This window comes from Pelodiscus sinensis, chromosome 16 (genome assembly GCF_049634645.1).
Source record: "Pelodiscus sinensis isolate JC-2024 chromosome 16, ASM4963464v1, whole genome shotgun sequence".
Classification (NCBI taxonomy): Eukaryota; Metazoa; Chordata; order Testudines; family Trionychidae; genus Pelodiscus; species Pelodiscus sinensis.
This window is the reverse complement of record NC_134726.1, coordinates 17826455-17840012: the sequence shown is the minus strand read 5'-3', so window position 1 is coordinate 17840012 and position 13558 is coordinate 17826455. Positions and strand designations below refer to the sequence as shown.

Here is a 13558-nt window from a genome sequence, read left to right as displayed (position 1 = left end):
CGTCTCCCTGGTCTGCTGGGGGAGGCGCTAGCTTCGCGTCTCCCTAGTCTGCTGGGGGGAAGCAGCTAATGCGGGGTTGCCTCACCCCGTTTGTAAGTAGGGATCCGATATAAGTCGGATCCATGTAACCCGGGGACTGCCTGTAAATAATACAGATAACAAAGGTGAATAAAATTGTTCCAAAAGCTGGCAGGGGCAGACTGCTGAAGAACACTTAGCAGCCTGAGGAGAGGGGGGACACCTGACGGTGTTGCTCAAACCACTATTCAGCACAATTTGCTAATCGTGAGTTTACTGTCTGATTTCCAGGGCAAACTCCACCTCCTGTCCAGATATGGTCACTTAAGTAGGAGGCGGCAACTTAATGGGGTAAAATAGAACCACACAAAAGAACCATGTTGGTTCCACCAGAGTCTTGCTCATCCATTACTTAATGTGACAAGATACTCCCAGCTTAAATGGTCATAGCAGTGATGGCCAGTTCAAGGAATGAGAAGATATTGTTTGGAATGGCAAAAACTCTAAGGGTACATCTAGACTATATTCCGTCACTAATTTGCATATCTTCTTTCGATCATTTTTTCAAAAGAACCCTTCTTCCTCAAAAGATGAGGTGTGCAGGGTTTTCAAAAAGGTTTTTTTCTGAAAGAATTGAGTCTAAATTGCTTTCTTTAAAAAAAAAAGCTTTCAAAAAGTGATAGGAAGAAGATATGCAAATTAGCACCAAATTTGCATATCTCCTTTCGGAAGAAGAACATAGTCTAGATGTACCCCTAGTGAAAGAAAGCTGTTCCAAGATAGACAAAAGTGCTTTTAATAGACAAGGGCTTAATATTATGAGAACTTAAGTAAATATTTGGTAATGTACCAAACTAAGCCTTTGAATCAGCTAGAAGGGATGAAAGTTATGTCAACCAGGAACTTCAAATCAGGTAAAAATGATACTGCTATACAGGCAGTGTGCTCAGCAGCTGTGAAGAAAGGAGGGAGGAACAGTGCCTACTAAAAGTCTGAAACCACATCTATACCATGGCTCTATTCCTGCAAAGCTGTAGCTATGTTGCTACAGCACTATAGAATAAGTTTTTCCATCAATGTAGGTAACATTGATGGAAACCTAACATATCCATGCTGAGGTGAGGAGTGGGGGGGAAAAGGGGTCGAATTAACAGCAGCGCTGAGTGATGTACTCTTTCTCACCCTCTGGAAACCGACCTAGGTCAGTCTAAATTTTAAATGTCAACCACACCTAACTGCAAGCCAATTAATATGGCTTCTGAAATCTCTGTTTGAAACTTGGAAGCTGAGTCTCCAGGCCTCAACCAGAAAAGGGGCAGCATACAGAATAGGAAATGAGGGAGGAGGCTAGGTTAAGGAAGGAAGGTATTATCGAATCTACACACATAAAAAGAACTACCAAGGATATTCGTTTTTAATATTGCTATTGAATATTTTATACACTTTTCTACGAACCACTAAATGAAAGTTTGGTTACTGATTCCAATCAGTATTCCATATTTATGGAAGTTAAATATTAAGGAGACTATAATATTCATTTAGATATTAAGTCAGCATGCAATAATTAATAAGCCATAGCCAGCAAGAGATGATGAGTTATTAAGCACTGTCTAACAAATGGATGATTATGAATTACTGCAACCCTGATATCTGAAATAGAGGGCTGTCTCACACTGCCATCAAAATGATGGAAGAAAGATTTCAAAAATCAATAGTGAGGTTTTAAATGTCATATTCAAACAAGTTTCAAAATCCTAAGTCACAAGAGTAACCTTGTAATCTATGAATAAAAATTTATGAGTGACAAACTGCCAGAAAATTAATCCATGTTTTTGACATTTGGAAGGAAACTCGGTAAATTTGGAACAGGTATTAGTAAGTACCTGTTGTTTAATTTCACCTATGTAAAAAGTGAAACCCATGTATATGTTGTTTGCAAAATACAGTACTCCTAAATCCTTTGAAATGAAAAGCAATACAGAAATTCAAGATATTAAGATAGAGAGAACACTGCCAGCTAGACAGGGCTTCTCCTCAACAACCTCAAAGAAGTGTCACAGTGGAAAGGTTATTAAGTGCTTCAAGAGATCCTCTTCCTAAAAACAAAAATGATCTCTGAAACTGTTGGTGACAGACACAAGACCAGTCTCCCAGCCATGTCATGTCTAATACCACCTAGATCTGAGACTTACCACCTGTTACCACAATCTATTTCACCAGCCCCCATCCACTGTGATCTCTCAAAAGTATTTTTACATCTAATGTACTTTCTGACCCTTTAGGATGAAAAGAAATACAAAAAAGAAATGTAGAGAAGCTTTGGGACTTATATATGAAACATGAAATAAATTAAAAATGAATGTCAGTCTTCCAACCCTGCTTCTGAGGATAAAGACATCTTTATTGCAAACCCATATCTACACTTCTTCAGTTTTACCCCATCTCCTTCCTAAAACTGCCCAGCATATAGATCCAGTAGCTAAACTGTACCACAAAGTCCCCTTCTGCCCAGCTCCACTCCCAACCTCTGTGGCTGTATTGAGTCACAATAAACAGGTATTACATTCTCTCCTAAGGCTCCTTTAGCTAGATTTTGAAATGTTATCCTCAGTCCCCCTTCCTCTCCACCCCTGCCCCCCAAAATTATGCTCAAATTCCCTATGCACCACCAATAGGGAATTTGAGTATAATCAGACTTCTTCTTTCTCTACAAAGTTCAACTTCAAAGCTCCCTCCTCATGCCAAACTCAAATTCTCCTCCCAGACCTCAATGCCTTGCTGCCACAATTCCCCTCAGTAGCCTCACAGTCCACATCCTTCCCACAGGCCTCACAGGTATTACTCCCCCACCAGGTCTTACCAACACAGGCTACCTCCATCTGCCCCATATGTTGTCCTCGTACCCAGTGTGCCCCTTAAGCCCTTGACACCATCCACAGATCCCACTTCCAGAGATGCCTCCCAGGGGCTTCCCCCCCGTCAATGCTATTCCCAAGCCCCCCCGTGCGCCATCAACCTTTTCCTCCAAGCTCTGCTGAAAACGTTGCTCCCCTCGGCTTCCACATCCCTCCTCCAACGCTGCTCCAACACCCCCTCCAGCCCGTTCCCGAGCGCAGCCTTATTCCCGGCCACAGCACCTAGAAACCGATCGCTCCAGGGCCCCACTCGCCTCCCCCCGCGGCCGTTCGTTTCCTCTTCCCCCCAGGACTGCGTTTGCGTCCCCCCTTCCAGCGCACGTGGCCCTCCCCGGAACCCCCCCTCCCGCAACGTGGCCCCCGCGGCGGTTACCGTGAGGCGGAGGAGGCGGCGGCAGGCCGGGCGGGGGGGAGGGCGGCGGCAGGCCGGGCGCCGGACCCCCCCTCAGGAAGGACGGCACGAACTCGGCGGCGTGGACATTGGGCACGAAGGGCTTGGCGTTCACGTTGAGCTGGCGGCTAAAAGCAGCCCCGAGGAGGAGCTCCTGCTGGTCGGCCTGGGCCTCTGCGGCCGGCGGGGCGGACCCCGGCTCGGCGCCGCTGCCCGGCTCGATGTCCGCCTGGTCCCAGCAGTCGGGAGCCGAATCGCTGCTACTCCCGCTGCCGCTCCCGTTCGCCTCCATTTTGTGACTGCCCCACAAGCCTCTGCGGCTCCCAAGCCGTACGGGGGAAGGCGGCGGCGGCAGCACCGACTCAGCAATCCCTCACTCCAGCGACTCCGCGTGTGCCCCACCGCCCTGCGCAGTGTGACCTGCCGGAGTTCCCGTGCCTTCCCTCCCCCCGCGCGCTCATTCGCCGCCATCTTGGTAGTTATTTCTTCCCCGCTTCTCGTTTCATAGAATGGATGTGCTGAGGGGTAGGGACTACGATTCCCATTAGGCTTTGCGCGCACATAATCGTTCTTCCCCCTCGGAGAGTCGGGAAACGTAGTTCTTTTGGCCTGCGGGGTGTGAAAGACCCACATTTCCCAGAAGCCTTTACGCGCCGTTCGTGAAGTTTGCGCCTCTTTCCCCTCCCTCCCACCACAGGGAGACCGGAAATAGTTCGGGGAGCCATGCTGCAGGAGAACACCAAATCCCAGCAGCCATTGGGCTGCTTTGCTTTGTTCCATTTTTTTGCCGCTGCACAGAGGTATGGGAAATGTAGTTCTCCCCGGAACTACCTCCCCACAACTAACCTAGGGGTGGGAAAAGCAGGTAGCCGCCCTCAGTGTGATCCTAGCTCTGACCCAGCTCTAGTGTGATGCTATGTTGGAGCTTCAGTTTTCCCCCTTTCGGGGAGTAGGGTTGCCAGGTGTCCAGTTTTCACCCGGATAGTCAGTTTTCACCTAGTATTTTCTATTTTCTAGGATGGAAGGCATTCCTGCCGTGTCTGGCGGGGATATTTAAAGGAAAGGCACGGTGACTTTTCTTTTTTTTGCTCAACAAATTTGATCCCCCATTTGTTTTTCTCAACCAATTTTTTCCCTGCCATGTTTGGTTTTTTTTTTTTTGAAAGTATCTGGCAACCCTGCAGGTGAGTGTGTGGCACACAAAGTAACCTGAGATACATCAATAATATTTTCATCTTCTGGACAGAGGAGCTAAACACCCTCATACATTTCCAGCACAACTTCAGCAATCACCAGTACACTCTCTCTAGAACACTCCCACACTAGGATCAATTTCCTGGACACCATGCCCAGCTCCAAGAATGGAACCCCACAAATTGAGTGACCAGACATCCTGATTTTATAGGAACATTTTTTTTAAAACCAACAAATAGTCTAGAAGCACCATAAAGGTTAACAAAATATGTAGATGGTATAATGAATTTTCGTGGGCACAACCTACTTCTTCATATGACAGGAGTGTTGGAAGTCCAGATCCAAGAATACATAAGGGAAAGGGCGAAGTGAGGAGAAGGGAAAAAATGGAGGCAAGGAAGAAAAAAGAGACAGTGAGTAGTTTCACTTCAGAGCAGTGATCACCAACCAGTATATCAGGATCTACGGGTAGATCTTGGAGCCTCTGAAAGGTGATCCTTACTGGTTTGGCCAAGAGGCTATCAAGTGCCAGCACTTCAGCTGCCCCTCTCCACTGCTGCTCATTTCCTGCCCTTTGGCTTGGAGCCATCTCTGCCCCTGAGCAGCCTTCTGCTTTCTGTGCAGGGGAGGTGAGGGCGCTGATGTTAAGGTGCCTCTCTCCCACTTAATATCCTTTCTCCACAAAGCAGAGAAGGGGCACAACAGGATTTGGGATGGAATTTGTTGGCTACTTTAGGGAGCGGGCCACAGCCAGGGCAGGGGTGAACTTGCATTAGCCCCACTGTACCACCACCTAGGGAGCCACCTGAGGAAGGCAGTGCCTAGCTGAAGCCCACATCCTGAACTCCTACCCCAGTCATGAACCCCCTCCTGTACCCCAAGCCCCGAGCACCCCTGCATCCAAATGCAGTTCCAGAGTCTACACCTAGAGCCCCCACCTGCATCCCAACTGCCTGCCCCAAGAGCAGCTCAGAGCCCCTCTCACACTCCAGATCCCTTAATCCAGGGGTTCTCAAACTTTGTGATACCATGACCCCCTAAAATGCTAAATGAATTTGTGTGCCCCCCCTCCTCCCCTCACTGCCCTGGGTTGCTTCCTCCCCCCTTCTCACCAGACTCCTTTCTCTCCTGGTGTTCCTTCAAGGTGTTTGCAGTCCTTAACGCCCTTCCCCCCTGCAGGCTCCTTCCCCCTGTCTCTTTCTCCTCTGTGCCTCTTTTCCACTCCACATCCCTTTGGTTCCTTTTCTTTCTTTCTTTCTTTCTTTCTTTCTTTCTTTCTTTCTTTCTTTCTTTCTTTCTTTCTTTCTTTCTTTCTTCTCTCTCCTCTCCTCTCCTCTCCTCTCCTCTCCTCTCCTCCGTCCTCCACTCCTCTCCCGTGTCTTCTCTGCCTCCTCCTCTGACCCTCACATGCCCTTATTTACCTCCAGGTCCTCTGCCCCAACCCAATACCCCAGCCTGCTGCCTGAGGGACACTGGGGAAGCATTCGGTTGCCCGGCAACCGTGCCCCGGCCGGCCCCTCACGCATCCTCTCCTGCGCCGGCCTCACTCTCCCACCACCTTGCCTCCTGCTGCAGCTGAGCTGTGCTCCTGGAGTCCCGCGGCTCTGGCCACGCTGCGTGGCTTGCCGACGGCTGCCTTCCGCCGCCCTGCAAGAGGGGCGCAAGTGAAAAACTGAATCCAGCTGCGACCCCCTCTAAGTTGCTTAAGAGAAAAGCTGTTTGAGAAACGCTGCCTTAATCCAAGACCATATGAGAGATGGACCTGAAAAAAGGTCTTCCATCTGTCAACAAATTGCTTTTATCTAAAAATAAGTGATTACCAAGATTTTGTACCCATTGTTTGCTTAGGTACCCCATTGAGCTAAAGGGATATAAGGGGGCCAGCAAATAATAGGGGCTCTTGACAGATGCCAGGAAGCCCCCCCACCTTTCCATCTAAGATGATTGTTGGAAACATCTAAGGGTATGTCTACACTAGCCACCCTAGTTCGAACTAGGGTGGCTAATGTAGGCATTCGAACTTGAAAATGAAGCCTGGGATTTAAATATCCCGGGCTTCATTTGCATGTTCCTGGGCGCCACCATTTTTAAATGCCTGGTAGTTCAAACTACCTGCCCGTGGCTACACGCGGCACGGGTTAGGTAGTTCGAATTAAAGCTCCTAATTCGAACTACCGTTACTCCTCCTGCAATGAGGAGTAATGGTAGTTTGAATTAGGAGCTTTAATTCAAATTATCAAGTCTGTTCCACATGTAGCCGCGGCAAGGTAGTTTGAACTACCGGGCATTTAAAAATGGCGGCGCTCGGGAACATGCTAATGAAGCCCGGGATATTTAAATCCCGGGCTTCATTTGCAAGTTCGAATGCCTACATTAGCCACCCTAGTTCAAACTAGGGTGGCAGCGTAGACATACCCTAAGACTGCATAGGGGGAAGGATCAGACTCACGCTGGGACACTGCTTAGCTTGTGAAAGCGATGTTTAAATCAAGTGTTCAGGGGTGGGGGACCTTTTTTGGGTTGGCAGCCACTAACTGACAGAAGAATCAGTCGGGGCCCACACACAATTGAGAAACAAACAAACAAAGAAACAAAAGACCAAAATAACAACAAATCCCCAAACCCTCTGTGACAGGGCGCCTGCCCTGCACTGGCCCTTTAAGACCATGACTCAGTCCCTGAGCCAGGGATGGGAACAGAGAGGCCAGCTGAAGCTGTTAGGCTAGTGAGAGCCCAGCTGTCAGCTATACAGAGAAGCTCTGGTGGCTTGGAAAGCCCAGCTGAAGCCGTTAGGGCGAGTGAGAGCCCAGCTGACAACTATAAATAGAGAAGCACAGGTTGCTTGGGGGAGGGAGTCAGTGGAGGGCTGACTGGGGAGAAAGCAGGAGCTCCTAGGAGGGAGACAAGCTGGGGATAGCCAGCAAGTGCTGGGAGAGGGCCAGTCAAGACTCCTCCTGGCTAGGGGTTGGAGACAAAACCCTGGTTTGGAGGCGGTTCATGATGCCGACTAGGTAAGCAGGGCAGTTGAGACAGCCCCATAGCCAATGATGAGCAACCCATATGGACTGTAACTTGCCCTGAGAGGGGCTAGATGAGGACAGTCAGGGGGCACTGAGGCATGGTGGGGCTTGCACTGTGACAGATGGTGGAGAATGTGGGCACCGTAACCGCACCCTGAGGTGAAAAGGGGCTATTGTGAGCAAATGGTGGTCGGTAGGCCACAGATCTAGAGCAGGGGAGTCGGGGGGAAAAAAATGAATAAGTATTGGAGGGCTTGGGAGGCCCTACAGGCTCGGCCATGGGAAAAGGGGAGCCGGCCACTACAAAGGGGTGACCTTGGACTCCATAGTAAACCAGGCTCAAAGAGTTGGGGGCAAGGGCTGAGCCTGAAAACTTGTTTTGCCTGTGGGCACAGGGGACACCTGAGGAGGGAGTGCCCCTATGGGGTGGGAGCCAGGAGGCCCCACCCAGGTAATAGGGACAAAGGGAGAACAGCCCCTGTGAAGGCAACAGGGGAGGCATGGACATGTTGGGCCTGTGGAAAGCTTGGCCACCTACAGCGGGTGTGCCCTAGGAGGACCTGGGGAGCCCTGGCTAGCACGGGGGGAAGGTGGAGGCCACAAAGTGCCAGGAGGAAGACTCGGGACCACCAACCCTGGATGGGAAGGGAAACCAGAGGGTGGACAGAAGGTGGTTTGGACCCGGGCGAAACCAACGAGCAAGGGAGCTCAGATTGGAGTCCCTCACAGAGGTCTTACAGACTGACACCAGCGAGCAGGCGACGCCCATTCAGAGGTGCATATGGCCAGGTGATGGCTGCCTACGGGCGAGACCGCAGGATAGGACAAAGATTACCCTGCAGGTAAGGCTAGAGGGAAAGCCAGTGACCGCCCTTGTGGATTCTGGGTGCAGCCAGACAATGGTACGAACAGAGCTGGTCCCAGAGTGGGGGGCAGCCGGGGGAACCATCTCGATGCAATGCATACATGGAGATGTCAGAGCCTACCCCACTGGGTGGGTTCGTCTGTCAGATGGGGTAGACAAGGTGATCTGCAGGGTAGCGTTAGCCCCAAAATTAGTATACCCAGTACTACTGGGCCGGGACTGGCCGGGTTTCAGACGCATCCTGCGGAACTGGGATGAGCAGGGGCAACCGCCACCAGCAGGGATGGAGAACTTGAAAAGGGAACATCCCAAGGCCCAGAAGAGGAGCCTGACCCTGAGAAAACCCTTGCTTTGGAGGAAGTAGGAGGTGATGAGGACTTCCCAAGAGACCAACGAGGAGACCCCGCCTTAACCCATGCCTGGGAACAGGTGGCAGGAGAGACTGGGGACCCTGATGTGGGAGCAGAGGCTCGACCAATCCCGTGATTCGAGGTAAGAGCCGATCGATTATATCGGATCGCCCGGTCGGCTAACGGGCAGACGGAGGTTAGCCAGTTGTTGGTCCCCGCACGGTACCGGAGGCAGGTATTAGACCTTGCACATGCTAATCCCTGGGCAGGACATTTGGGGCGGGAGAAGACCCTACAACGCATAACGCAAAGATTCTTTTGGCCAGGGATTTATAAGGAGGCCAGACTTCTGTGAGTCCTGCCCTGAGTGCCAGAGGACGGGTCAGGGAGGGATTCCAAAAGCCCCCTTAGTTCCTCTCCCTGTGGTAGAAGTGCCATTCGACCGGGTGGCTTTAGATCTAGTAGGACCTGGAGAGGTCCTGAAGAGGACACCAGTATATACCGGTCATAATTGACTATGCCACCCGATACCCTGAGGCCGTCCCACTCAAGAATACGACGGCGTCAACGCTGGCACAGGAGTTGGTGCAAGTATTCTCCCGGGTGGGAATCCCGAGGGAGATGCTAACTGACCAAGGGACCAATGTGACTTCCAAACTGATGGCAGAACTTTGCTGCCTCTTAAACATTAAGACATTGCGTACCTCAGTTTACCACCCGCAAACAGATGGACTTGTTGAATGCTTCAATAAGACATTAAAAGGCATGTTGCGGCGGTTTGTTGAGCTAGACCCAAAGGACTGGGACCGATTACTACTGGCACTGTTGTTCGCAGTGCGGGAGGTGCCCCAGGCCTCAACGGGATTTGCCCCATTTGAATTACTTTATGGCCGACAACCCCGGGGGATATTGGACTTATTGCGGGAGACATGGGAGAAACAGGACTCAAGGGTGAAGGGTACGGTACCGTATAGTTTAGACTTACAACAGCGACTCCGGACAGTAGGGGAGCTGGCTAAAGAGAACCTCCTCCAGACCCAAAGTAAGCAGGCCCAATATTACAATTGTGGGACCAAATCCAGAACATTTCAGCCAGGTGACAGGGTACTCCTGCTGTTGCCAGCACCAGACTCGAAATTACTGGCCAAATGGCAAGGGCCCTTTGAGGTCATACAGCAGGTAGGATCAGTTGATTATGAAATCAAACTGTCAGGAAAACGAAAAGACAAGCATATCTATCATGTCAATTTACTAAAGAAGTGGAACGCCTGAGAGGGTATGCTTATCACCTTGCAGCCACCAGAGCCGGAGCTGAGACCCTGGGGAGGTGACTTGAAGGCCGAAGGGGCAACGCATATCGGGGCAGAGTTGATGGAGGAACAACAAAGAAAGATGAGCGCCCTCCTTCGGGATTTCGAACAGGTCCTAACTACACAACTGGGTAAGACCTTTCTTATGAGTCACCATATAGCGATAACCCCAGGTAAAAGGATCCGGGACCACATACGACCCCTCCCACGGAAAATGTGGGGACCAGTTCAAGAAGAGCTACAACGGATGTTGCAAATGGGGGTGATCAGGGAATCAAGAAACGAATGGCGCAGTCCCATCGTTTTGGTGCCTAAGCCTGACGGCACAATACGGTTTTGCATAGACTTCCAGAAAGTCAATGCAATTTCGCGATTTGATGCGTATCCTATGCCCAGAGTAAATGAACTGCTGGAACGGTTGGGTAAAGCCCACTACATCTCTACGCTCGACCTCACTAAAGGGTATTGGCAGATTCCCCTGACGCCAGCCTCTGAGGACAAGACTGCGTTCGCCACACCATTTGGCCTGTTCCAGTTTACCCCAATGCCTTTTGGATTGAACGGGGCGGCAGCGACGTTCCAGAGGCTGATGGACAAGGTATTACACAAACATCGTGAGTATGCTGCTGCATATATTGATGACATTGTCATTTATAGTGAAACCTGGCCGGAACATCTGCAACATCTGAAGGCGGTCCTCAGAGCCCTGACCGATGCCAAGCTCACGGCTAACCCTAGTAAGTGCCACTTTGGACAAAGGGAAGTGTCCTATTTAGGTTATGTGGTGGGACGGGGAAGGATAAAACCTCAGGTAGACAAGGTAGAAGCCCTGAGAAAGTATATGGCTCCCACCACAAAAAGGCAAGTCCGCCAGTTTCTGGGCCTAGCTGGTTACTATCGGCGATTCATACCCAATTTTGCCACGATTGCGGCACCCTTGACAGACTTGACCCAAAATACGCAACCCCAAAAGGTCCAGTGGAACGTGCAGTGCGAGGAAGCATTCCAAGCGTTAAAGCACCGATTGACGCAGACACCGGTTCTTCATCAACCTGACTTTACAAAACCACTTATAGTGCAGACGGACACGTCAGACAGAGGTCTAGGAGCCGTCCTCTCGCAGGAGCAGGAAGGGGAGGAACATCCTATCCTGTATTTAAGCAGGAAATTACTACCGCGGGAACAACAGTATGCCACAATTGAGAAAGAGGCCCTGGCAGTTAAGTGGGCAATAGAGGCACTACGCTATTACCTGCTAGGGGGAGCCTTCACGTTGATAACAGACCATGCGCCATTACGATGGATTCAGACAATGAAGGAGACCAGTCCTCGGATCATGAGTTGGTATTTGGCCTTACAGCCTTATAAATTTGAGGTCTGTGCCTTGGCTGAGGAAGACTAGAGCTTCTGGCCCAGCAGGAAAAGGTGGTGCTCCCCAGAGAGCAGGAAGGTGGACATCAGTGGCTTAATCAGCACATCAGGGGAAAACCCCAAGGAGACTTCTGCAATCCAACCCATCATACTCTCCACCTGGTGGTAAAGGAGTGGCTTCTTAAGTGCTTTAGCTTTCTAAGAAATTAATAGATGACATTTTCTGGCTTTTTGGTGTTTGGTACAATTATATTTTATGATTTCCATTTACTTATTGACTCAGTTTTATAACCACCACATTACAAAGCCTATAGGAAAGCCTGTTTTTATGTGATTCCTGACTCTATCAAGAGGTCAAGTGAGATCTTACTTTCAATCAAATGCCACACACAGAAAGGGTGTTTTCAGTTCTTTTCCCCCATTTAGAAAGGCTGTCACAAGCTTTCTTTTGCTAACACCTTTGAGATGTGTCCCTTCTGCTGTCTACCTCCTTTGTGTAGAAAGGAATTTAGCACCGTCAGTGTCTGCCTTGAGATTATCTACACACTGAACTTGTGGGCAGCACTATCTTATTACATATATGCTTAGGCATCCCTTAGAAGGTTGTACTTCACACTGGATTTCAGATGCTTTGGTTTTAACACCCTTTACTATCCCTGCACTCTGTTCTTGCATCTTCTCCATTGTTCATGTTTTATTGGGGGCGAGGGGAGGGAGAGTTGGCACATAAATGCAAATAGGTTTGATCAAATTTCCAAAGATAAATGTCAACAGAAATCTTACATAATTTCTGTATGGAAAATAAGTTTCTTGCTGTGTCTGTGAAGCCTGATATCTGTGCCCTAGAATGATACTGTGATCCTGAGACATAATTTCAGAAGCTCTTGTGGCCCTCCCCAGAGTTTCTAAGGGTGTGCAAACAGGTTCATCAAGCTTCTTCGTGCATCATAGGTGAGTAATGCAGAATCCTAAGGCTTTAACTAACAATGTTTTCAACCTGGAGTATTAGGCAGTACTTAAAAACATGAGCAAAGCAGACAAGTAACATCATGATCTCTTAACTGGTAAATATCTGTTGGAATATAAATAGTGATTCTCTTTGGGTGTCTCAGCAATATAAAGCATTTTACTTTTTCAAATAGCCCCATTGTATGTAGAACTATCTGGGTTTGCTGCCAAAATTCTTGTAATTGAATTTTTTGAGGAGTAATGTTAGTTCGAACCAAGAGGTTTGATTTGAACTAACACGGCCTGGCGCGCACTTCCTGGTTCGAATCAGCTGGTGATCGGAATAGCGCGCAGGTGAGATTATGCTAATGACGCGCGGGGTATTTAAGTCCCTGCTTCATTAGCAATTTCGGCTGCCTATATTTGCATCCCTAATTCGAACTAGGAGGCATGTGTAGACATACTCCAGGATAGGCGGGAGTGGTGTCCCTAGCCTTTGTTTGTCAGAAGCTGGGAATGTAACACTTGATTCCTTGTGGAACATCTGGCATTGGCCATTATCAAAGGACAAGATATTGGGCTAGATCAGTGGTTCTCAACTTGTTTCAGTCCACAGACCACCAGGCCAATCAAAAATTTTTCGTGGACCACCTCCAGCACATGTAGCACAGGACAAACGACACCGCAACTGCTCAGCACGAAGGCAGCGGCTACACTGACACTCAGAGCCTCAGACAGAAGTTACTAGCAACACAATGCGGTTGCATCTTAGGTGATGCTATGGATGATACGCCATGTGCTTGTGAACACGGCGTAAAACAGCCTAACGGCGGGGCCTGCTAATGCCATGTGACTTCGGACAATGTTCCTGTGGACCATTGAAAGTCACCATGGACCACCAGTTGAGAACCACAGGGCTAGATGGGCTCTTGGTTGGTTTTCCTAACTTGTGAAGGAGATGATTAGAACAACCATTAGGGTAAGAATTTGCAAGTAATATGTTTCTTAGTGTATTAGGGTTAACTGGCATTTTTGTTTATTTTGACTTAGTAACTTACTTTGATCTGTCTGTTCACTTGCAATCATTTAAATCTTACTTTTTATACTTAATACAAACATTTTTGTTTATTATCAAACCCAGTGTAAATAATTGTTACCTGTGTATGTCTCTCTTTC

At 49.0% G+C, this 13558-nt stretch overlaps 1 protein-coding gene across 2 annotated transcripts in view; it reads right to left on the bottom strand.

Moving 5' to 3' along the window:
• GSPT1 (G1 to S phase transition 1) overlaps nt 1–3749 on the bottom strand; it is a 44434-nt gene extending 40685 nt beyond the window's left edge. The window contains exon 1 of one of the 2 annotated variants that reach the window (XM_075899358.1): nt 3307–3749. In XM_075899358.1, the coding sequence (XP_075755473.1) occupies nt 3307–3616 (310 nt within the window). In that variant the 5' untranslated portion in view covers nt 3617–3749. The remainder of the gene's footprint in view (nt 1–3306) is intronic. The other variant, XM_075899357.1, reaches the window with a different exon arrangement.
• Between the last annotated feature and the right edge of the window lie 9809 nt (nt 3750–13558).